Here is a 25,597-nt window from a genome sequence, read left to right on the forward strand (position 1 = left end):
ATATTTATAACAACCCCACACTAGGCTAAATACGAAAATTGTGTACAAAAATTTGGACATATCTACAATATTATTGAGATGAAATAAACAGGATTTTTATGCTCTTACAAATCTTTTGTTATTTAACGTTAATTTATGAAAATACCGTTAAATTATGATAAAAATTTTATTGTTAAATTACATCTTCATATTTTTACTTCTTCTCAACATTTATGATAGCATTGCGCTATTCATTTTCAGGATAGTATATATATTTATTTATATATATATATATATATATATATATATATATATATATATATATATATATATATATATATATATATATATATATATATATATATATATATATATATATATATATATATATATATATATATATATATATATATATATATATATATATATATATATATATATATATATATATATAAAATGATAATATGTGAGGTCTGTGCTTTCAAAGAAAGTGATTAAAGGTAAAACGGATCATGGAAATATAGATCTCTATAGTAGTATGTTGCGTATTTCTTAGAAGGACCGATGAAGAGTTATGTACTAGTTAAAGTTTTTAAAAAAACTTGACAAATTTCTTCTACAATTAAGTGAAGAAAAATTGAGTACCAGAGACAAATTATGAGACATGACTGGTACCAATTTCACCAGAAAATAATGTAGGGAAAAGATTAACTAATTATGTATCATATATAAGAAAGAACCGATAGAATTGTGAAAGCTTTGTTTTTGTATTAAAATGCGTAACACGTTATCTGGATTGTTATTGAGTCTATATCGGTAGAGTTTTCGATTGAAATTGATCTGTTTTATTAGTCAATACCTTCAGTACCTTCGTATTTCCATAAAGACAGCAACTGCATTGAAATACTGGTTTAGTAGAATTCATATTGTAATACTTAACCTGTTCACTACAGACTGAAAGTATGAAGGAAACAAAATGGGAAGATCCATTCCAGGTTAATGTTGTTTTAAGTTGCACCAAAAAACTCAGGATGCTAAGGAATGGAGTTTGTTTAATTTAAATTATATTAATAGGAGGTTTGCTTATGACGGGATAATTTTATATCTATTTAAAAACCAATCTGAAATAACATTTTATTTTTTGACATCTCATCAAAGATGAAGAAGAATATGGAAGTCTGGGCATTTACGGGGCTTACGACCGTCATAGGCTGGTTTGAGTGATCACTTTACACACGTGTAACATTCACCAATTCTACCCATTATTGACAACCACACTACTCAAATTCTTGGAAGTTCTATATATATGAACCAATTTAGAAACCTTGTTCATGAATCACTAAAACTTCACTAGAGACATCTATTGGTGAGATGTAAAGAAGCTTTTTATTAAGCAGAAACTCTTATATTAGTATGTGAGATCCGAATCCCGGATTATAATCACACACATGAGAAACGCCAGAAAATACTATTTTCATTTTTATTATTAAGCTTATAATTTGACCAGATAATTTATTTACAACATTTTGAGTGTGTCCAAATACTTGTTCACAAAATCTGGATTATCTCCAATTACAGGAGTTATTTTCATATTATTTTTTGACATCTCATCAAAGATGAAGAAGAATATGGAAGTCTGGGCATTTACGGGGCTTACGGCCGTCATAGGCTGGTTTGAGTGATCACTTTACACACGTGTAACATTCACCAATTCTACCCATTATTGACAACCACACTACTCAAATTCTTGGAAGTTCTATATATATGAACCAATTTAGAAACCTTGTTCATGAATCACTAAAACTTCACTAGAGACATCTATTGGTGAGATGTAAAGAAGCTTTTTATTAAGCAGAAAATCTTTGATGAGATGTCAAAAAATAATATGAAAATAACTCCTGTAATTGGAGATAATCCAGATTTTGTGAACAAGTATTTGGACACACTCAAAATGTTGTAAATAAATTATCTGGTCAAATTATAAGCTTAATAATAAAAATGAAAATAGTATTTTCTGGCGTTTCTCATGTGTGTGATTATAATCCGGGATTCGGATCTCACATACTAATATAAGAGTTTCTGCTTAATAAAAAGCTTCTTTACATCTCACCAATAGATGTCTCTAGTGAAGTTTTAGTGATTCATGAACAAGGTTTCTAAATTGGTTCATATATATAGAACTTCCAAGAATTTGAGTAGTGTGGTTGTCAATACTGGGGAGAATTGGTGAATGTTACACGTGTGTAAAGTGATCACTCAAACCAGCCTATGACGGTCGTAAGCCCCGTAAATGCCCAGACTTCCATATTCTTCTTCATCTTTGATGAGATGTCAAAAAATAATATGAAAATAACTCCTGTAATTGGAGATAATCCAGATTTTGTGAACAAGTATTTGGACACACTCAAAATGTTGTAAATAAATTATCTGGTCAAATTATAAGCTTAATAATAAAAATGAAAATAGTATTTTCTGGCGTTTCTCATGTGTGTGATTATAATCCGGGATTCGGATCTCACATACTAATATAAGAGTTTCTGCTTAATAAAAAGCTTCTTTACATCTCACCAATAGATGTCTCTAGTGAAGTTTTAGTGATTCATGAACAAGGTTTCTAAATTGGTTCATATATATAGAACTTCCAAGAATTTGAGTAGTGTGGTTGTCAATAATGGGTAGAATTGGTGAATGTTACATGTGTGTAAAGTGATCACTCAAACCAGCCTATGACGGTCGTAAGCCCCGTAAATGCCCAGACTTCCATATTCTTCTTCATCTTTGATGAGATGTCAAAAAATAATATGAAAATAACTCCTGTAATTGGAGATAATCCAGATTTTGTGAACAAGTATTTGGACACACTCAAAATGTTGGAAATAACATTTTTTGAGCTATTTTTACCATCGAATAATTCATTTGATTGATTAAAAAACAAATTACTTCTAGGTTTAGTATAAACAATAATGAAAATATTGATTCTATATGTCAACTGGTGAAAATAATATTTAAATAATACATATATATCATATGTTTACAGAACACAAGTTAGTTTATTTATTCACAGGGGATTACTGACATTGACAGGGGATAACTGTTATCCCCTGTTAATGAGAAAGTCAGTAGTTTACGAAACTAGTCGTGTTTACATTAATAAACTCAACAGTAGTTTTAGTTTTATATTTTGGACATAAAAAGCATTGTTAATTTTGTGGTATGGTAAAATAACACTCTCTTTTGACCAGGCCGCTTTTAAGTATTTGACATACTTGATCGTGCCAAGTTTTCCTCGGTCTTCCACTCCTTTTTTTCAGACTACATATACCACATAAATTGTTATTTCTTTCATTTATTCCACGCGTCTAAACTATCTCAAAACAGCTTTCTTCCTCAAAAAAGTTTATCGACGATGCTTATCTCAGCTTTGCATCATTTCCTTATTTCACCATTCCAACATCTAACATACATAGTTTTGCCGTACAATCGTCTGAAAGAGATGGTATTTCGACTGCATTTAGTCTGCTTTTATCCTTGTTTTTTCCAAATCTATCCTTCACTTTCATATACCTGTAGTGAACCATAAAAGCAAAGGGGTATATCTGTCGTAGACCAAATTTTACAGGAGAGCAAAAACAAACTTGTGAAATTAAATATTTTTTTCGGATAGCATATGTATGTACATATCTTAATAAAACTAAATTAGTATTGCAACTACAGCTAAATCCTTTTGCCAGATTATTGAATACACTATTTTAGACATTTCTTGGAACAAACTTAGAAAATGAAAATTTTGACAGATATACCCCTTTGCCATTACACTACCGATATAGGGTTAGTAAAAGGATTTCATTAATTGATTCGGTAGTCACTTTGAGGTAAAATTAAAAATAAGTTTAAGGACTCCATTGTGTACTGCGAGTTAAGTTTTCGGGAAAAAAAAGACTTTCGGGATTTTTCACATCCACATTTATTCAATTAGTAGACAATAGTTTCACATGTTGATGCATATTGGAAATTGTAAACAGCAAGCCAAAGGTTAAATGGTTGTTTAATATGTATGTTTATGAACCTTTTATGTAAGGTTGTGAAATTCAAACTACTTCTGCTCGTGAAATATCAACTTCGTCTGAATGTTCAGGCGTGCTCTCACTACAATATTACTCCAACTCCATTAAGACTCGTCTGGGTAGTATCTACATAATTGAAATATTATTCATATTATTTTTTGACATCTCATCAAAGATGAAGAAGAATATGGAAGTCCGGGCATTTACGGGGCTTACGACCGTCATAGGCTGGTTTAAGTGATCACTTTACACACATTTACAACATTCACCAATTCTACCCATTATTGACAACCACACTCTCAAATTCTTGGAAGTTCTATATATATGAACCAATTTAGAAACCTTGTTCATGAATCACTAAAACTTCACTAGAGACATCTATTGGTGAGATGTAAAGAAGCTTTTTATTAAGCAGAAACTCTTATATTAGTATGTGAGATCCGAATCCCGGATTATAATCACACACATGAGAAACGCCAGAAAGTACCATTTTCATTTTTATTATTAAGCTTATAATTTGACCAGATAATTTATTTACAACATTTTGAGTGTGTCCAAATACTTGTTCACAAAATCTGGATTATCTCCAATTACAGGAGTTATTTTCATATTATTTTTTGACATCTCATCAAAGATGAAGAAGAATATGGAAGTCTGAGCATTTACGGGGACGTAAATGCCCAGACTTCCATATTCTTCTTCTCATCTTCTTCTGTAAAGAAAGGGGCTTCTCATCTTTGATGAGATGTCAAAAAATAATATGAAAATAACTCCTGTAATTGGAGATAATCCAGATTTTGTGAACAAGTATTTGGACACACTCAAAATGTTGGAAATATTATTCATTATTTACTAGGTGTACTCGGCCACGCATTACTGTAGCTTATTCTGGTTAAATAGAAAATGAAAAAAAACACGTTTCTCAAATGTTGAATTTCTATTTCGAGTTGAATTTATTTATTTTTTTACTTATTATGTACAAGTTTTATGGACCATTAAGTGTATTCTTGTTTCTTCTAGCGAATTCTCTAATACTCTATGAAATAAAATAAATCTTATGGAAAACATCGAAAATGTTAAATGATAAAAGCTGTCCAGAAGTAAGCTATCCACCATGAGCAACGGTTAGAATTGCTGTTTTGACTTGTCTCATATGCATAAAATAATTAAACAATGCGTATCCAAGTCCAATCTTGTCTTAGAATTTCAAAGCAATCATCGATGAACTTTGGGAAGTATAAGATTTTTAATTATTTATTTTTTTACAATAATTTTTTTTTTAGTAATATTAGAATATAACCCCACCGAGCCGATTCGGTGAGTGGTTATATACTAATATTACTAACATTTTTGTAAAAAATAAATAAGTAAAAATGACTAACCGCAAAGTTAATGCTTATATTATTAATAATATTGAGAATATTATAAGATTTTGAACAAAGGGACATTAATACTCTTGTCATATAGATTATTTAACACTGTGCCTCTTATAAATTTACGTTCTAGTTGGGCTTATGTGTATTAACTTCTTCCTACCATCATCAACACTCAATTGGTGTACAGGGCACTGCACAAAATTGGTGCAATGCCAAGTTGATCGTTAATTATATGAACCTGATAGTGGTGAATGGTAGTGAAACGTGATAACTACTGCAATTAGCTGAGAATCACGTTATTAAAATTACGTTTTATTGTTTTAAATAAATCATAATATACAAGGACTTTTAGCCGGAATGGGAAAATTTGGACTACTTTTTATGCAAATATGTGTATATATATATATATATATTAAACACTTGTTAATATATTTTTTAATCAGTCAAGAAAGTAATGTGGATATCATTGAATTTAAAAATGTCGTGTATTTTGTACGTAATGAAGGTCTTAAACATTCTAGGTGACTCACTTTATACACGGTGTTCAGAATAATACTCTAATATAATTATTTATCTCTATGTAAACGCTTGCATGATGCGTTATTGATAAACTTATAATTTTTAATTACAATTATATAATATTACCAACAATTGTTTCTAACTTTAAAACAATTATTCCAAGAAAAAATTGCCATGTCAAAAAATTCTTCCTTTCCCGGAAAATAAATATAAGGGTACGTACCTACATCCCCTATTAGCTACTGTTGTCTCCAATAAATTATTGCTGCACATGTTAAAACTGACACTTACTGTATAGCTACATAAGGACCATAGGTCATTCGATCTTCACATTCGTTTGAATATATTACAATATTATTTTTTATGTGTTTTTGTTAATAAAATACAACTAAGTAGACTCAAAAAATCTTTGTTTTATTCAAAATGAATTAAAAAGTACTTAATTATTGTTTTATTTATTTATTTATTTTTCTTCTTATATAAAATTACATATTACAAAAATGTACCCCCATTAAGTTTTTAAATTATTGACTTTATGACTAACGGAAGCAGGTTGTACACCTTTGATACATAATAATCACAGCTCTCTTGGAACTATATTATTTCATTATTGATTTTTTAACTATTTAAAAATATATTTCTGAATTTCTGAAGTTATGTTTATTTTCAAAACACTCTCCTTATCATTCATCGTTCACTTTGTGTAATACCACTTTTAAAAAGACACTACTACGACTACCAGTTTAGGAATAATCCTTCCATCATCGTGTCAAATGTAGACTGAAGTGAAATTGTTACGGTTTGACATTAACCATATGCAAAACTTAAATTTAAAAGAGTCAGAGAAGACAAATGAATCAAAATGGGAATATTTTTAACATGCACAATTTGAAGTTTTTTTTTCACTATTTAAAAATATACACCCCGTAAAAATATTTTTAAAGTATGCTGAGTTTGTACTTTACACAAATTGAATTATGTATAAAGTAAAATTACGCATTACGGTGTGTCCTAATTGCCTTGTGACTGTCAAGGTGGATCACATTTCACACAATGCTTGAAGGTTGGAGAATCAGAAATGCATTTTATATATCTATCCCACAACGAAATAAAAAAAAACTCGAAACCTCTGTCTTGTAAAACGTGACAAGCTTTCAAATGTGAATGCAGGCAACCTTCGAAAGCTTGCAAGCTGTTTTCTAAGTAGGTTCAAACTTTCTGAACGTAGATATTGGATATGGATTAACTTACTCTAAAAAATAAAGTTAAAAAACATGTATATTTGTACAAAATTTTGAGTGTTTCCAAACACTTGTTCACGAATCTAAAATTGTAAAAAAATAAGTAGTTATTTCAATGAAATATCGTGATTATTTTCAATAAAATCTTGTTTTTTTTGTGGCTGTCATTTTAGGAAGTATAAACGCAGGAAGCACACTAAAGTATGTAGGAATTTATGTTTAAAAATCACATTAATAACTTGAGGTCGTTTGTCTACGCTGTGGGGAGAAAAAACGCCTGTTCTAATTATATATTACGCCGAGTTGATTGACCATGAATCGCTAAAGTCAATCGTACATAATGACATATTGAGAAAATGTGCAGCAGACGTGTGTAAAAAAAATGACATTGGTATTTCCAGTCGGGTATTCGATCCTTTTACTTTGCGAGGTCAATGTTCCTTTTCAATTTCGATTTTTTGAAGTGAAACAGCTTAGGGATTCGGTAGTCGAAAATTGGATGGGAATTGGCCCAAGTGATTCAGAAACCAACACTATTCAAAATTTTATTTTTTATGAATGCTTCTTAAAAAATTCAATAAAATTCTCGCAGAAGGCTAATTATTCCCTCTTAAAAACAGGCCACAAGGCCTGTGCCAAGAAGAAGAAGAAGAACGTTTCTTCATCAATAGAAAATTTGAACAGTATTAATATTTTATGTATTGTTTCGGCATTTACTTTGTGGTAAGACATGTTAAAATGATTAAGGAAACACTTGTTTTTATACGACTTGAGTTTTTTTAATGACTACTAGTTTCGGAAGCTAAATTTCCATCGTCAGGTCTAAGTAATAACATTATTACATCAAGAAGGAGAAGAGAATGCTTCTTCATCAATAGAAAATTTTAACAATATTAATATTTTATTTATTGTTTCGGCTTTTATTTCGTGGTAAGACATGTTAAAATGATTAAGGAAGTTTAGCTTCCGAAACTAGAAGTCATTAATAAACTCAAGTGGTATAAAAACAAGTGAAGAAAAGAAATTACTCATCGGGAATATTATATGTAAATATGACTTATGTATGTAATAAGTTTTGAAATAAATAAAATAAAAACGATAAATAAATTTTAACAATATTATTTATATATATATTATATATATATATATATATATATATATATATATATATATATATATATATATATATATATATATATATATATATATATATATATATATAAATATATATATATATATATATATATATATATATATATATATATATATATATATATATATATATATATATATATATATATATATATATATATATATATATATATATATATATATATATATATATATATATATATATATATATATATATATTTATATATATATATATATATATATATATATATATATATATATATATATATATATATATATATATATATATATATATATATATATATATATATATATATATATATATATATATATATATATATATATATATATATATATATATATATATATATATATATATATAAAGTTTTCGCCTTCTCAAATGCCTTCCGCAATCGTAAGATTGGCCTAGGTGTCTTATATTATGGCCCATCCATTTGTATCGCTCTTGTGTTACTTTATTTAGTAAGCATCTAGACTCCCCAGCCCTGCTTGATACCTCGTTGTTCCCTACATGTTCCGACCGATGAATCCCCAACATGCGCCTGTGGCACCACATCTCAAACCGAATCAGTTAATGATATTATTGTAGTATAACAATACTACAATAATATCATTAACTGATTCGGCAATCACTTTGTGGTAAAATCTGTAAATTTTTAATTTAAGTTCAAGCAAGGACCCAAGTCTAAACTTTGGAATTAGGTTCACGTACGGTGTTTGAAAATGATGTGGAATGCATCGAAACACGGGTCACAGTAGGTTTTAAGAAATAGTGGTATTTACTAAGTAAAACTTAAATTACTATACGATAGTCTACGTTTCGCTTCTATTCTATAGAATGCTTAGAATGAATAGAGGGCTTTTCGTTAGAAAAAAAAAATTTGGTGCAATAAATTTGTAAACGACAATTTTTTTTCAAATTATTATGTACCCCGTTTTTTCCTTGGTTATTTTCTTATCTATTTGGGTTTTTAATATCCTAGAATAAGGGGAATGTTGATAATTTAACTTCTTTTATTCTTTGTGAATTTAAAGGTACAATTTTTTCATTAATGAGCCATCTGATTCATAACATTTTCCTTATCATTCATCGTTCACTTTGTGTAATACCACTTTAATTATTAAAGTGATATTACACAAAGTGAACGATGAATGATAAGGAGATTGCTATATAACCATACCAAAAGTTAACAACGCTTTTAATTTACAAAATACATCTGATTCTTCATTAACTAACTAATACTACTTTGATAGGTCTGAATATCGTGATTTTTCTGAAGTTTAAAGGCTTTTTTCACCATATTTTGAGTGTGTCTGAATATTTGTTCACAAAAAGGGTCTCTACCAAGTAAAAGTATTTTTAATTCCAACATAGATGGCTGTTGTGAACTCATATATACTATGCCATGAGATTGATCAATATATCTAGGAATATGAACATTGAAAATTTGAATAGTGTGGTTGTCAATCATGGGTAGATAGTGAATGTTGCACGTGCGTAAAGTGATCACTTAGCCAGCCTATTATGGGTCATAAGCCCTGACATCCAGACATCTATTTTCTTCTTCGTCTATATTGAGATGTAAAAATATTAAAGGTTTATATTAATCTTTTTGTATAAAATTATTGTCCGGAGCATCTAAAGTGATGAATTGTCTGATCTTATTTAAATAATAAATTATTTTTCCAATGTATAAATAAAAGCTGGGAACAGAGTGAATAGTGCACGGAAATCAGTTAAAAAATAAAAGCCTATCGGCAAAAACAAAACTGACACACACACAAAGGAGTATCGGTACCACCCTTTTGTATGAAAGTGAAGTATGGAGATGGCAAAAGAACGATGAAAGTATAAGAACGAAGAAATTCAATCTCTCAATACGGCAAAACTATGTATGATAGATGTTCAAATGGCGAAACAATGAAAGAATACAAGGCTGAGATAAGCATTATCGACAAAATTTAGAAAGGTGTGACTAAACTGAACTAAACTGAAGGTGTGAAAAAACTAATAAGTAAGGAAAGAACTGTAAAATTATAATTTATTAGATTATTGAAGTTAGAAATAGTAGCAGAATAAGACCGAGAAATCCTTGAATGTGTCAGGTGAAGAGTCGGAATAATCGGTGGGTATGTGTGAGGATATGCATGGATATGGAAAACGCGAAGATTGTTTGCAAAGATACATTGGCGTGGTATTCTATCTCTCTGCATACCCTTACGAGGAAGCTAGGTTAATTAGATAATTAGGATGTTGCATCATCGCATAGAACATAAATATAAATTTTGAAGTTAATTAAATAAAACAGCACAGTTTTACAAAACAGTTTTATATATTTTTTTCATTACAGGTATAAAATAATTATTTTAGTGAACTATTTATATAGGAAATTTTTAGTTGCGCTTTGGTGCAGATTTGGCAGCTGGACCTTCCTCGGATTCCTTGTACCAATCCTCACTGAAAATAAAAGAAAGAAGAAGAGTTATAAACAAGTAAAAACATAGTATAGATATTTAAGTAAAAAGCAAAGTACACAGATGAAAATTAGACACTTTACGGATAAGTACATAGAACCCAAGATTTAAAATACAGAAACAAAACCCAACACATACTTCATTCAATAAAAAGAGCTTTGATTATTATGCTATAAAGTAGTTAAACCTGCTCCCATTATTTATAACCTTCTATGACTTTTTATTTAATATCAAAACCATGTAAAAAGGGCTATAATAAAATGACAACTATATTTTCATTTCCACTTTCATTTTGTTTGACCAGTGACCGGGTTTCATCGTGACCAACATTATCAGACTATAGGTGTTAATAACGACGAAACCCGGTCACTAATCAAATAAAATAAAAATGGAGAAAAACTTGATAGTTTTATATAAAATGCAATTCCACTAATAAATTTCAGTTTAAAACTTTAATGTAATAAAAATGATTTATTTATAAATATAAAATGGAGGTGAAAATATCTGAAATATATCGCATCATTGATTGCATAACAGAACTGTGAAAAGTATTAACAGATAAAGTTGTAGGTCTTTCTGTCATGGGTAACGTTACCTAGGCTGTGCCTTCAAATCATGCATTATTTCTGCAGTATCAATAAATTCTTTGGTTTTCCTCCAAATGTCTTTGGAGAAGATCCATGGCAATTGGGTGGTTCACAACATGACCAGGTTTTCTGCGTCTGTGTTCATACCATCTCAATTGCCTTTCCTATAATTTTGATTATAATCTTTAATTAAAAAGTTGCATTTTGAACAACAGAACTTACCATCCGGGCACATTCTCGGGAGAATCACACCTCTGGGTCTCCTCGTTGTAAACCTCTCCGACTTGGCATCCAAGATCTCTGGGTTCGATTCCGTTCAGGCACACGTAGAATCTCTGGCAATCGCTGGGGTGAGCGAACTTAGGATGGGTGACGGGTTGTCCCTGAGGATCTAATGGCAGGTCCTTGGGGCAGGTGAAGCCGTCCTTAAGGGTATCTAAAAAAACATAACATTATACTTTGTTAATTGATATATTGATTTGTGTGACGCAATAACTTATAGTCAAAATTATCATCAAGAAAAGACAATTCAATTGACAAGACCGTGTACTTCACATGCCTCCAGAGATTCTTAATCAATTTTATTTTTTTCTAAAGCATCAGGTTTTCACCGTCCAGAATACCCACTGCTGACAATTCATCAGCAGTTTTTATCTGTAGGGACGAGGACTTGACTTGGAAGGGAGCAAGGGAGCTGGCAGTCGACAGAATAGCCTGGAGGCAATTCGTGAACTTAATATGCACTACACGTGGATAAGTGGTGTATTTATTATAACATTACTTTGATTTAAAAACTGAATGAACACACATTTGATTCACCAGGTAAATCAGGACCCAAATCTTCAATCACGGAACACATCTTTTTAACTTGATTTGGGTAGTTACTTTCAAAGCCTTTACGTTTATAGGCTTGTCTGTAGGTAGGGTAGTAATGATAGGAAAAGGAAATGTAAAAATACATCACAAACACTGAGAACAATTGAAAAATATATCTTTCTTGAATTAATTTGCATTTGGTGGGATTCGAAACCATGACCCCTGTTTTGCAGTCATTATTGAAAGCTGTCCCATTGCATTTCCAGATCTGATACAGAAGCATCTAGGCTTCCTAACAGACTCTTTGTAAAGCATCAACTAAGTTACGAAATTTATTGAAAATGGAAAACAAAATTCAATCACGATTTTGTTGTGAATTTACATTTAACATTTTCCAATATCCCTGTCACTGTTAACCCTTTCCAGTCCTATGTCGAATGTCATTCGACATTTTTTTCTTCATCAGTTTAGTGTTAAAATACAAGCCAACATATTTTGTCTCATTCGTATTTAGTGTAAAATGTAAAAATAAGAGACAAGATTGTATACATTCAAAATAAAAATAAAATTTAAACACAAGTGTAGTTTTATTTTAAAAAAACTTGGATGTATTGTTTAACCCTGTAATGCTGTTAATCCATTGTGGATCTGGTGGAATTTAAAAAAAAATTATGCACCGGAAAGGGTTTTTTTATTGGCAAAGCACCCAAAATTGGGTGATACATGCCATACTAGTGATTTTACTAAAACAATTTTTTTTTAAATGAATTTATTTAGGGTTACACATTTTTGCCATACTTTTTTAATGGCCGCACTATTAATATTTTTGGAGTTAATTGATAAAAGGTGTTGGACATTCAGCGGGAAGGACAAACCCTCCCACCGAATGTCCTGAATGAACTCGAGGTTAGGGAGTAAGGGGCAGTTAAAAAATATGTGGTCAGCAGTCTCATCCTTCCGGAAAGGGTTAATCTAAATAAATACATGTTTCGCAGTCAGTCGAGCGTGTACCCAACTACACGTGGCACCTAGATTTAAAACCAAACGATTAATTTATAAAGACTTACTTTCATTCTTGTTGCAGCCGGATCTTCCAGCAGTATCGGGCCAGACGCAAGTTCCGGAGTATTCGTCGAAGTGGAGTCCGTTAGTGCAGGTGACTTCTACGGCCTCTCCTTCAATGCAGTTGTAGAACACGTTGCAGACGGATGGCTCGGGGTGAGCGAAGAATCCATTACGTCTTGGGCACAGCTTGTTGCCCTGAGAAGGCTCTAAAAAGACACAATCAAATTAGAGTCGAGAAAAGCCAAAAGAGAAATTATAGCCGAAAAAAGGCAAGAGAACAATGTTTTACAAGATGAAGTGATTGAATCATCATTAAGCGATGGTATTGACGTGGTTTGTGAATAGAAATGACGTGGGCATAAAGTTCTTGATGCATCAGAGATAATATTAAAATTAAGTCTCTTGCTCCGGTGAAATTCATCTTTTTAATATCTTGAATGTATTTTGCAGATACCTTGTGGCACATTTTATAAACTTTATAAAATAAAACAACTTTGTTTTTAAATTATTTTGAGAAATAAAAGACTTTGTGTTTTGATCCACTCACATTTTAAAAAGTGGTTTAAAAAAAAGTTGTTTTATTTTTTAAAGTTCATCTTTTTAGCTTAGTATAGTATTGAACAAGTTAATAATAGTAAAAAAAAAACTTATGAACACAAACCAAATATAGTAATCAACAAATCGTAAAATCAATTCATTAAAATGTGGTGATATACTTATGTAGAAAAGAAGAATGTCCAAGGATAGAGAAAATTTAGAAAGAAGATGCATGGAACAAAAGTGGAACTGGAAAGGTCATGTGGCACGTATGTCTGAGGATAGATGAACGTAAAAGGTGCTTGACTGGAGGTATAAATAGGATGCAAAAGCGTGGGTAGGCCCCAGACAAGATGGTCTGATACATTAAAAAAGTGGCGGGCTTGCACTGGAAGAGAGTCGCATCCAATGGACAATAGTAGAAGTCCAAGAGGGAGGCCTTAGATCAATACTGGATTTACAAGAAGAAGGTTGAAGTAAGTAAGTCATTATGTCAAAAAATAATTTTCCGCCCTCCGTGGTGTAATGGTCAGCGTATTTAGCTCCCGTGCTGAAGGTCCCGGGTTCGATTCCCAGGGGGGTTGAAAAAAAATATTAGTGATTTTACACTGTAATATTTATTTATTACTACCCTGGACTGGTTCCTGAAGCGCAAGAGAGATCACCTTGCCTTCATGTAAGTAATGATCAAGAAAACACTGCGTCAATTCGATGCAGTGCCCTATGCATCATTGGGTGCGGGTAAGGGTTATAAGTTTAATAAGTAAGCTGATAAACGTTAGCTGAATGAAGACCAAGATAATCACCCAGAGAAACATAACCGGTAAGAGTAAGTGGAATGGCCCTAATGCAGTCTTGCAACTGGTTTGACGAGCACTTTCAAGACGCATTGAAAGCAGATAAATCTGCTATTAGCTGACACGCTAAAGTTTCTAATGACAGAAAATCTGTAACTTGATTGAAAAGCAGTCGATGAGTGCAGAATTATGGAAAAATAACAAGTGTCATTATAAATATGGCCTTTTATTGAAGGTTGTTTAAAATAATGATGCCATTTAAGGTTTTCGCTAAGAAGCAATTTCATCTACTCAATATACACATACTTGAACTAACTAATTATCCCGCTACTTTCCGTAAGGGTGGGTAGAGAGAATATAATGTACACCAATCTGACTTTTCAAACAACCCGCGCCCCCTTCCATATTCATGCATATTTTCATACATACTCGCCTACTATTCCGACTCCTGGGCTGATCAACTTTAATTGTTTGAAATACTTGATCATACCAAGTTTTCGTTGGTTTTCCTTTACTCATATCTAAGCACTTTTGAATTATTTGAAATACTTGATCATGCCAAGTGGGTTTTTTAAGAAGTAAAGATTACAAAGTTAAGATTTTTATAAGTAATGATCCAGAATTCTTCGGTAGACAGACACCATGGGAGATGAAGAGAGGAATAGGCCGGCAACAGAAAAGATGGGCCGATGACATTTTTCCCATCATGGGTAGTAGGTGGATTGAAAAAGCCTAAACGAGAGAAGTCTGGAAGAAATTAGAAGTAGCCTACATCCAGTAGTGGAGAAACTTCTGACAAAGAAGAAAAAATTTATATTATCCACTGACACTTCGTGATGGAATTGCATTTTTTAATTTATTATTAGATTAAAACCAATATTTTTAGCTTTTCCACTTTTTTATTTGACCAGCGACCGGGTTTCGTCGTTACCAACATCATCAGACTGGTCTGATGATGTCGGTAACGACGAAACCCGGTCGCTGGTCAAATAAAAAAGTGGAAAAGCTAAAAATATTGGTTTTAATCTAATAATAAATTTAAAAAAAAAGAAGAAAAAAGATTTTACAGTAATATTTATAAGTAAAATCTTCTTCATCTTCAAACCCTTGTCCGCACCCAGAGGTGCATAGGGCACTGCATCATATTAACGCAGTGTTATCTTGATCGTTAACACATGAAGGAAAGGCGATCAGCCCTCCGCTTCAGGTACCAGTCCAGGGTTATATTGAATAAATATTAGAGTGAAAAATCACTTATATTTATTTGACCCCCCCTGAGAATCGAACCCGAGACCTTCAGAACGGTAGCTGAGCGTGCTGACCATTACACTACGGAAGCGGACTGTATTTTTATTTAGTATTTCACTATAAGTAAAATACTAAATAAAAACATGATAAAAGGAAATAAAAGAGCTTGATCTTTTGCATATATCGTTATGCAAATCACCTATTTTACAGTTTATATGCATCGGTTTGCAAATGAAAATACCAAGGACTCGAAATGATTAGCTATCAAACACGACATACTTATGCATATTCTCTGCATAATAAACTACTCAGAAATCATTAAACACCTGCGATCTTTAACAAAATCAATCATGTTTTTTTTTTAATTCTGAAATGTATTTTTCTACTTGGAAATCAATTTTATAATATGGTACATATTACATGAATAAATTTATTTCTTTAAAAAAAGTGGTTATTTGAAATATTTTCCTTATGGTAAGTAGGTTCTGAAAATAAATTAAAGTAAAAAAAAATACGATAATATTATTCTGAACACGATTCCCAGAAATCGCTGTATGAGAGATCACTTAGGAATTTTGTTTACTTGAAGTTGGGACGATATCTATATTATATCGATATGGTCGTAACATATCGATATAAGTCGATAAGTTATAATGAAGAGAAGGTTTATAATAAAAAGTTGATCAAAGTTTCATAGCCTTAAATGTAGTGGTGATAAATAAAATTAAAACTAATATTTGAGATCTTTTATTCAACGTGCCAGTATTATTTTTTCATCATACACATTTTTACAATTACAAATTTTCAATGACGTCTTCTCACTGGGTTTTTCTATGCCGATGGTACATTTTACAATACTTTTTTTTTAATATAGACTGTTTAATTAGTAATTTGTCAGTTGTGGTACGATCTATTTCGAATCATCTACCCAACTCCAATTTTCAATTATTAATAGTTCTTTTACACAAAATCTCATCTTTTAATGACTTTATGGACAGTGGAAGCACGTTAAACATCTTTATTGCGTAGTATTTAATGTTCCTTTGACCAAATAAGGTATTTGTTGTAATTTCTTTCACGTGTTTCTGTCTTTTTGATCATCAAGTTCTATGAAAGTTTCCACAAAGTGTGATAATTGTGATTGGCTTTGCTGTGAGGTGCTTTCTGGTATTATCTGAGAGTAATTCTTAATTGGATACGTCAGGATTGTTTCAGCATATAGTGGTTTATATTTTGTGTGATGTGTTTCTATGGTTTTGATTTTGTAGCTCTGTGTACGTTTCCATAAAATGTGTTTTGTGTGCTTTTCTGGGAGGTTATAATATATAATAATAAAACCCTTATCCGCACCCCAATGATGCATAAGGCACTGCGTCTTATAAACGCAGTTTTATCTTGATCGTTTACGCATGAAGGAAAGAAAGGTGATCAGCCCTCTGCTTCAGGTACCAGTCCAGGGTAGTATTGAATAAATATAACAGTGAAAAAATCACTTATATTTATTTTACCCCCCTTGGGAATCGAACCCGGGACCTACAGAACAGTAGCCGAGCGTGCTGACCATTACACTACAGAGGCAGATGGAGGGAGGTATATTCTAGTAATTTGTTTTAGAAATTCCTAGATATGTAAGGATTGTTAAGTTGATAGTTGTTTGAGAATAGAACCATTAATTAAAAGGTTTTTTAAAAATCATTTTAAAACCCAATAACGTATTCCTAAGCAAAGGCTTCGTGATATTGTAGTGTAACATGTAACATGTAACAATGTAACATCTTTGATTAATTTACGACATTTTGAGTATGTCCAAATACTTGTTCACAAATCTAGATTATTTTCAATTATAGGAATTATTTTTCATATTATTTTTTGATTAATTATTTCACAAAGCGCAAGTGATCGATTCGATTTTATAACTGTACGTAACCAAAGTATAACTGTGCTGTCAAAATACAGCCAATTTGGGACAAAAGGTGACAGACTGATTTTGAATTCATTGTTGGTACAAAAAAACAATGTTGATACGTGATTTCCTGCGATTGTTATTAAAGAATTGCCATAGTAATAAATTATATGTGATTGGTGACGTTCACGTGGTGTTAAACGTGAAAATTGTACTAATATAAACCTCATTTATATGAATGACCTAATAAAAATAACTGGTCAAATTATGAGTTGCATAAAAAATTAAAATCATGTCTTTAGGCGTTTCGCAGTATGTAAAAGTAATCCGAAGTTCAGATCTCGCATACATCCAAATTAAACGGTCTCTGTTAAATTAAAGCTTTGGCAATCCAACATAGATGGCTGTTGTGAACTCACATGTACTATGTCATGAGATTGATCATATATCATGAGATTGATCATATATCTAGATATATCTGGTACTTCTAGAAGTACCAAAAATTTAGTATTGTGATTGTCAATCATGGGTAGAATGGTGAATGTTGCACGCATGAAAAGTGATCACTTAACCTGCTTTTAACAGGCAGGTAATTTAATTACGAGGTAATTTCAATCTTTTTTTATGATTTGAATTTTGCTTGATAAATACTAAGAAAAATAAGTAGATATAATAGTTTTGATTTGAATGAATTTTTTATTACAAATTATAAGAGAATTGTTTTAAATTGATTAAGATAGTTATTTTAAATTACTTGATTTAAATTCAATTAATACGAGAATATTTCGATGATACCTTTTTTTAAATAAACATTATTGTCTAATGTCAGAAAGCAAATATTATAACAATCCTTCGAAATAATGAGTAATAAATTGATTTTTTTCATTGATTACATAAAAACCATCGAAAAAAAATCCAAAAAGTTTTCGCTCATATATAATATATATTTTCTGCGTTTGATAACACCTCAAAGCATTATTAAAATAACATTATTATGTGGTAACACTTGAAGACGTTTTTAATTCCTATCTCTAAGTGGTTTTTAATATGCCGACAAATGTCAGACGTACATGATACCATGTTGCTAATAACTTTTTTCGCCCAAATTGAGCGGTCGTCCTTGGTTTAGTAACACTTTCGTTTTGGTGAATGTCAAATAAACCAGATATCGCAGGCGAAAATGAACTTGGAGCAGTATTTAGCGAAAAGTGAATCTGCTAAATTTGTGTTTCATCGAAATCATTTAGCAACATTATCTGCGTTTATTTAGATTTTTTGCAGTTTATTTAAAGGGTGTAAAAATACTTTTTAAGGAGTAAAAAATATGGCTCTTAAGTATTAATGAAGAAAATTGTTCTGGAAATATAAAGTCGAAAGGAGTGACAGATAACAAATGAATGAAAGGAAAAATGTAGGATGTTAGAAAAAATATTGTCAAAAGGAATATTAATGAACAGAGTTCTTGAAATAAAAACTGTTTTATTACATTATATCTGAAGACCATCATTTTAATAAACGGATAAATAAATTTTACAGGTAAATAAAACTGTTCTTTGTGTAGATAATCAAGAAAAATTAAAAATAAGTAAAGCAATTAATAAAGATTACCCATAACATATAACTAACTAAATTTAACTCCATGTAAACTTTAAAAAAATTCCCCTGTGATTCACTTGTCATCTTTCTTCCTTTAAAAAAAATATTTTTGTACAAATGTCAGACTTGTTAAAATGTAAAAAATAATCACTCACGAAGCTCGGTCCTCTCTCCGCAGTCGACGTTGAAGGGTTGATCGCACTTGTTGATTTTCCTGATCAAGGGGTCGAACACGAGACCGTCTGGGCACAGCTTCTCCTTGGCGTCACCGTCCCTGCACTCGTAGAACTTGTCGCACTGTGTGGGATGCTCGTATTGGCCATCTTTTACAGGGCACTTGAACTGCTGTGCGCCTTAAAAAAAGTAACAAAATAATTAGTCAAATTTGTAGAAAATAAATATTATATTATTGCAATTATATGTCCGGCCAACGTCGGGACGGAATGGGATCTATGTGATTAATTGAACTAAAAACTAATCCCTTTCACTGCCCACACTGGGTTACTTCTAGACAATTCGGTGATGGACTTACAGTCTTGTATTTATTTAGATTGGCAGCGACAGGTATATTGAAAGCTTTTAAATGTAAATTCACAGTATTGGTTTCACATTTTCAATAAATTTCGCAACTTAGTTTAAAAAAAAAATGTTTAGCAAGAGCAGATCTGTCAGGAAGCCTAGATGTTTCTGTATCAGATCTGGGAATGCGGTGGGACAGCTTTCAATATAATGCAATTATAGGTCATAATATAAGGAATATTGGGCATGAAGAACGGGGTAGCTGGAGGCGTTTGAGATGTGGTGCTACAGGCACATGTTGGGGATTCATTGGAGGGATTATGTAGCAAACAACGAGGTTAAAACGAACAAGAATTATTATTGAAAAACATCTTTTTTGTGACTTTTTTTCTTTTTACTTTGGGTGCATATCATATCGTAGTCATACAGGAGAAATTGACAAGTGCATTTTTTACAAAAACGTGATTATTGACTATTTGATATCTTAATAGCTTAATATTGCCCTTAAAAAAACACAAAGCGATTTTAAACTTGGAAGTATAATGTATTGACTTGTTAAAAATGACCAACTGCATCGATGTTTATTTTCTTGCTAAGCAAAAGTAACTTAAATGGCCCTCCTGAACATTTTACGTTTTGTAAGTTGGTCACTTCCTCCTGTACGGCTACAATATTAAAAATATATAATAATAAAAATAAAGTATGTAATAAAAACTCCAATGAAAAGACACATGAGGTGGCTTCGTTGGTCTCTGAAATAATATATATACGAGTAATAATAATTACTACACTATCCTTATTATCGTTCATCCCGCCACTCATCGTTCACTTCGTGTAATACCACTTGAAAACTCACTTCACGACTACCAGCATCGAAATAATTATAAGTTTAACTATAGTTTATAGTTGACTTGATGGTGGAATAGTTATGCTTAAACCAGCAGTTGTGAAATAGAGTTTTTAAGTGGTATTACACAAAGTGAACGATGAATGATAAGGAAAGTGTTAAATTACCATACCACAAAGTTAACAATGCTTTTAACATACAAAATATTATAATTATATATCTAAATCTATACATGTATTAATGTTTATACATAGATACATGAATTTCATTTATTGTTAAATAAAAGTTTTAACAATAAGTGTTTTTTTTTCATTATTAAAGGAAACACTTGTTTTTTTACCACTTGAATTATTAATGTTTATACATAGATACATAAATTTCAATTATTGTTAAATAAATCTTAAAACAATAAGTGGTTATTTTTCATTATTAAAGGAAACACTTGTTTTTTTACCACTTGAATTATTAATGTTTATACATAGATACATAAATTTCAATTATTGTTAAATAAATCTTAAAACAATAAGTGTTTATTTTTCATTATTAAAGGAAACACTTGTTTTTTATCACTTGAGTTTATTTTATGACGACTAGTTTTGGAAGCCAAGGTTCCACCTTCAGGTCGAAATGCAAACTAAAACATTATAAATAATTAACTGTTTTATAAATAAGGAGAAGGATAACTTAGGGGGAAGGGGGTTAGTCAAGGGGGCGGAGTTTGAAAATAAAGGAAAAATGGAAAGCAAAGGTGAAGAGTTTTGAAACAATAAATTATTTATTAAATTATTATTAGAATTTTTTTTGATTTTTAAATTTTCTAAATATTTTATAATTTGGCCTTTGTGTGATACTAGGTGCAATACTTTTTTCATTTTTTTATATTGTTATAAAAATAGTTGACCATCGATTTAAAGAATTCTAAACATGTAAAACTAACTCATGTATTATTTCACTATTTCCTCGTATCGTCCCACGACTATTACGACACAGATCACGTTCTGACAATGTGACCAGATTAATGCGTAAAATGCAAATTAACGAAAGATGCAAACGACCACAAATGTAAATCGGTTTAATAATGCAAGGTGTGGCAGCACTGGTGGCTGCTTTCACTTCGGTTACGGAGGCCTTTTTGCTGGACAAGTTTCAATGTTAATAAATAATTGTCAGCAAATACGGAAACTGCACAGATCGGCCTACCAGGCGATCAGGCGGGCGTGGGTAATTGCATGGATTCGTGGATTCATACACAGCGAACCGCAACGAAACGTATCGGAATGTCGCGAATTCGTTCACTTAACATAATGACAGCTCAATTTCAGTACTAATATACGTTAGAATGCGGAATTTGTTAGGCGAATTCATTCAGCTTGCCGTTCAATGCACTTTGAATGTCGAGAGAAATGTTCTTGTAATTCATACATTCCTGGTACTGTCGCTGAAATTGTTACTGTAGAAGCGATAATTTTGTTTTATTTTAAACTTTTATTATACTGATATTTTTATTTCGGCTCGGCTACCGTACTGGAGGTCCCAAGTTTAATTCCCAGGGGGGGGGTCAAATAAATTTAAGTGATTTTTTCACTCAAATATTTATCCAATTTTACCCTGAACTGATACCTGAAACAGAGGGTTGATCACCTTTCCTTCATGTTTTAATGGTCAAGATAACACTGTGTTCATAGGATACAGTGCCCTATGCAGCATCGGGTGCGGATAAGAGTTCATGATGATGATTTTTTTTTAACCAACTAACCTAACGGGTTTTGGGGGGTTAATTCAGGCGAACAATTCCTTAGTATTTTGGATGAGTTTTTTAGTGCAGTTGATGGTTATATTGAAAGCTTTTGCGGTTTCAGAAAGTGGAATTTTTGAAACTGGCATCAGCTGCTTACCGTTATTAGAGCCACGAAATCGTTAGGATTAGCGAACTGGGACTATATTTTGAGTACTTTTTTTCTGATTTTTCTTATAGTATCCGAAAATCTGTTTTTTTTTAAATCACGAAAGTGACTCCTCCTGTAATGTTGACGCCCAGTTATCCTTCCATTTCTTTGATGGTCTTCCGGGAAGTCCGGTGGTATCTCGTTAGTCGCAATGTACGGTATCTTTGATTCATCGTCGTATTGCGTCTTCGGTCACACAGGTTCGCCAAATGTCTTCGTTTGGAATTCTGTCTCTGAGCGTCCTCCTTGCAATGGCTCTTAAGACTTTAATTTCCGATGTTCTTTGCTCTGTTTGTGTCAGCTTTCTTCTCTACCGCATACGGCACGATTGGTCTTACGCATGTCTTGTTTGGCAGGTCATATTTGACATTTGTGAACTAGACAGCTGCAGTGTACAAATAAATTTAAAGTGGCGCATAATCAATCATCGCCTTATTTTAAATAACTTTTTGCCTTAACGAAAAAAAATTGTAAAATGGAAATCTTTATTTGGACCTTTACATTTTTTTCTGTTGAGTAGAAAAGATGCTATCTTTCAAGTAGCTGCCGCCAGCATTGATACACATTTATGCCCGTTTTATCAATTTATTTATATTCTACAGCTGTTTTGATTACAAACGTTAAATATGATTGACGTACAAAGTCATTTACAGAAATTATAACATCTTCCGATAGAGTGATAAATTTTGCGCCACCTTGTATAATAAGGCAGTCCCGTCTCAAGCTTATAAATTACTATGTGCTGTGTACACAAGTATTGCATTTTCATAAGTTATTATTACGGTGTTGGTGTCAAATTAGTACGGGGAATGTCACAACTGTTTTCTCAATCGACGTTCTCTGTTTACTATAATAATAATAATACCGTGATGCCAACCCGAGTAAGTACTTGAGATAATACATCTCGGCACAGTCTCGTGAATGTGTCAACATTTTGCCGGGTCTTGCGCAAGCAAAGTGGTCCTCCATTCCTGGCATGTTTGACAAAACTATTACATGACGTCTTTGTATTATCAGTGGCGTGCTTAGATTATTATTTTTTTTTTATTACTTTTTTAAATTTATCTTTAATTATTTGATGCACGTCTCACGTGCATGATATGTGAAAAACCCTTACCATAAGGAAATATAAAATATGTAAACCTTTTATAATAATTCACAACACTACTCAAATTCGTTGAATTTGTTGAATTATCAGAATAATTATTTAAAATCATGGTTTTCAACCCCTGCCTTATTGTGTTTATATAACGCAGAATTCTGTCGACCCTTCTACGTGTCTGATGATGTCAGTAACGACGAAACTCGGTCACTCGTCAAATAAAATTATCATATGATATATGAAAGGCTCAACGACTTGGGCTTATTTTAATAAAGTTTAAAAAAATATTTAAAAATATATAAAAAAAGAAGTTTGCTTTATATCATCGTTATTACAATCCGACAGTTATTTATTTTAAATTAAAGTTTTTAAATGTCACCATGGCAAAACATTTAAATGAGATGAAAATTCATAAATCTGTCTTAGTACAAACAGGATTTGAACCCGAAGCCAACGTAAGGCTATTATTAACGAAATTATGTGATATTCAGCTATTACGAAACCGAGTTACACCAGAGTTATTGAGTAATTTACAATGTGATATGACCTCACACATATATGCACAATGTACATACATATATTTTACACACATACAAAATACCTTTGCGAGATTGGTGAACATACCATGAAGTAACATACCAGTTTTTAGATACCTGAAGTACCTTTCTTTAGTCTGCAAATTGCACGTAAAAAACAAAGAATTTATACTTCTTTAGTTTTCAATTAGATTGAATTAAAAAATCGAAAAATCGACTTCTTTAGAGGAAGGCAAAAAGTCGTTAAATTATTCGATTTTTTTATTCAATTTGTAACGTTCGTAACTGTATAAGCTGACTTTTGATACATTTGATAATTTAAAAAGAAAAATTTAACCAAGAAATATATGTAGAACCGAGAAAATTAGCGAATATCACCCCAATCGCGTAGCTGGAAAAATAATGAATGCACATAAAATGTGTCTAAAAATGTATAATTTTTATCAAAATTTAATTCTTAATTTCTGCATAGTAGAAAAAGTATTTAAAAATAAGAATTTGGAAGTTAGGATCTTCCATAATCCCATTTTAATACACTTATCTATAAATGAAAATAACACAAATGACGTACAGCCTAAAATTTATTATGAAAAATTTGGACACACTCAATATATGGTAAATAATTTATTTTTGTCAAATGGTATTCCGTAATAAAAAATAAAAACAAATTCCCGTTCGAATCCAGAGTATCAATAATTTTTTTAATTTGAAAAAATAAATGCTAAGCCAAGAACAGTTGTAGTTAATATTTTTTACAGGTTAAAAAAGCCTTTTTTGTTTGGATTTCTGTCCTTACTTTATATTTCGATAGATTAAAAACATTTCACTATTCACATTTCTTTTGTGTGTTCCACATCAAGTACTTTAATAAACATCATTGATATTTTCACATACTCGTATATGTTAAATATTAAATGCGTTTAAAGACCACTAGTATAATTTTACATTATAATCCTTTTGGAAATATTATCATCAACAAACCGGAGCGTCTCTATACAGCGTTGAACTCATGAATAAAGATTTCTACCGTTTTCTTTTGCTTGCTTTTACTATTATTTAACATGGCAAAAGTAAAATGACAGGCTTATGTGACATTATGCAAGCGTCGTGTTTGACATTTAAAATATTCTTCAGATTCATGTTAAAATTTGTATTATGCAAATATATCGACAAATGTGACGTTGTAATATGATTTGGTGTCACCTTTCTCTAAAATAGATTCAATTGATTAAAATCGATGTAAGCGTCTTGTAACCCTTATCTTACTTATA

At 31.3% G+C, this 25,597-nt stretch overlaps 1 protein-coding gene across 1 annotated transcript in view; it reads right to left on the bottom strand.

Moving 5' to 3' along the window:
- Nucleotides 1-10,666: 10,666 nt before the first annotated feature.
- The window catches only part of LOC148309122 (protein obstructor-E-like), a 17,115-nt gene continuing 2,184 nt past the window's right edge, over nt 10,667-25,597 (bottom strand). Inside the window, exons 2-5 of the mRNA XM_088260597.1 lie at nt 19,532-19,729; nt 13,298-13,501; nt 11,637-11,850; nt 10,667-10,810 (exon numbers count right to left, since the gene is read on the bottom strand). Coding sequence (XP_088116723.1) covers nt 10,747-10,810; nt 11,637-11,850; nt 13,298-13,501; nt 19,532-19,729 — 680 coding nt within the window. The 3' untranslated portion in view covers nt 10,667-10,746. The remainder of the gene's footprint in view (nt 10,811-11,636; nt 11,851-13,297; nt 13,502-19,531; nt 19,730-25,597) is intronic.

The sequence above is a fragment of the Brachycentrus maculatus genome, unplaced genomic scaffold (genome assembly GCF_059751285.1).
Source record: "Brachycentrus maculatus isolate JH-2025_06_01 unplaced genomic scaffold, ASM5975128v1 h1tg000139l, whole genome shotgun sequence".
NCBI classification, from domain to species: Eukaryota; Metazoa; Arthropoda; class Insecta; order Trichoptera; family Brachycentridae; genus Brachycentrus; species Brachycentrus maculatus.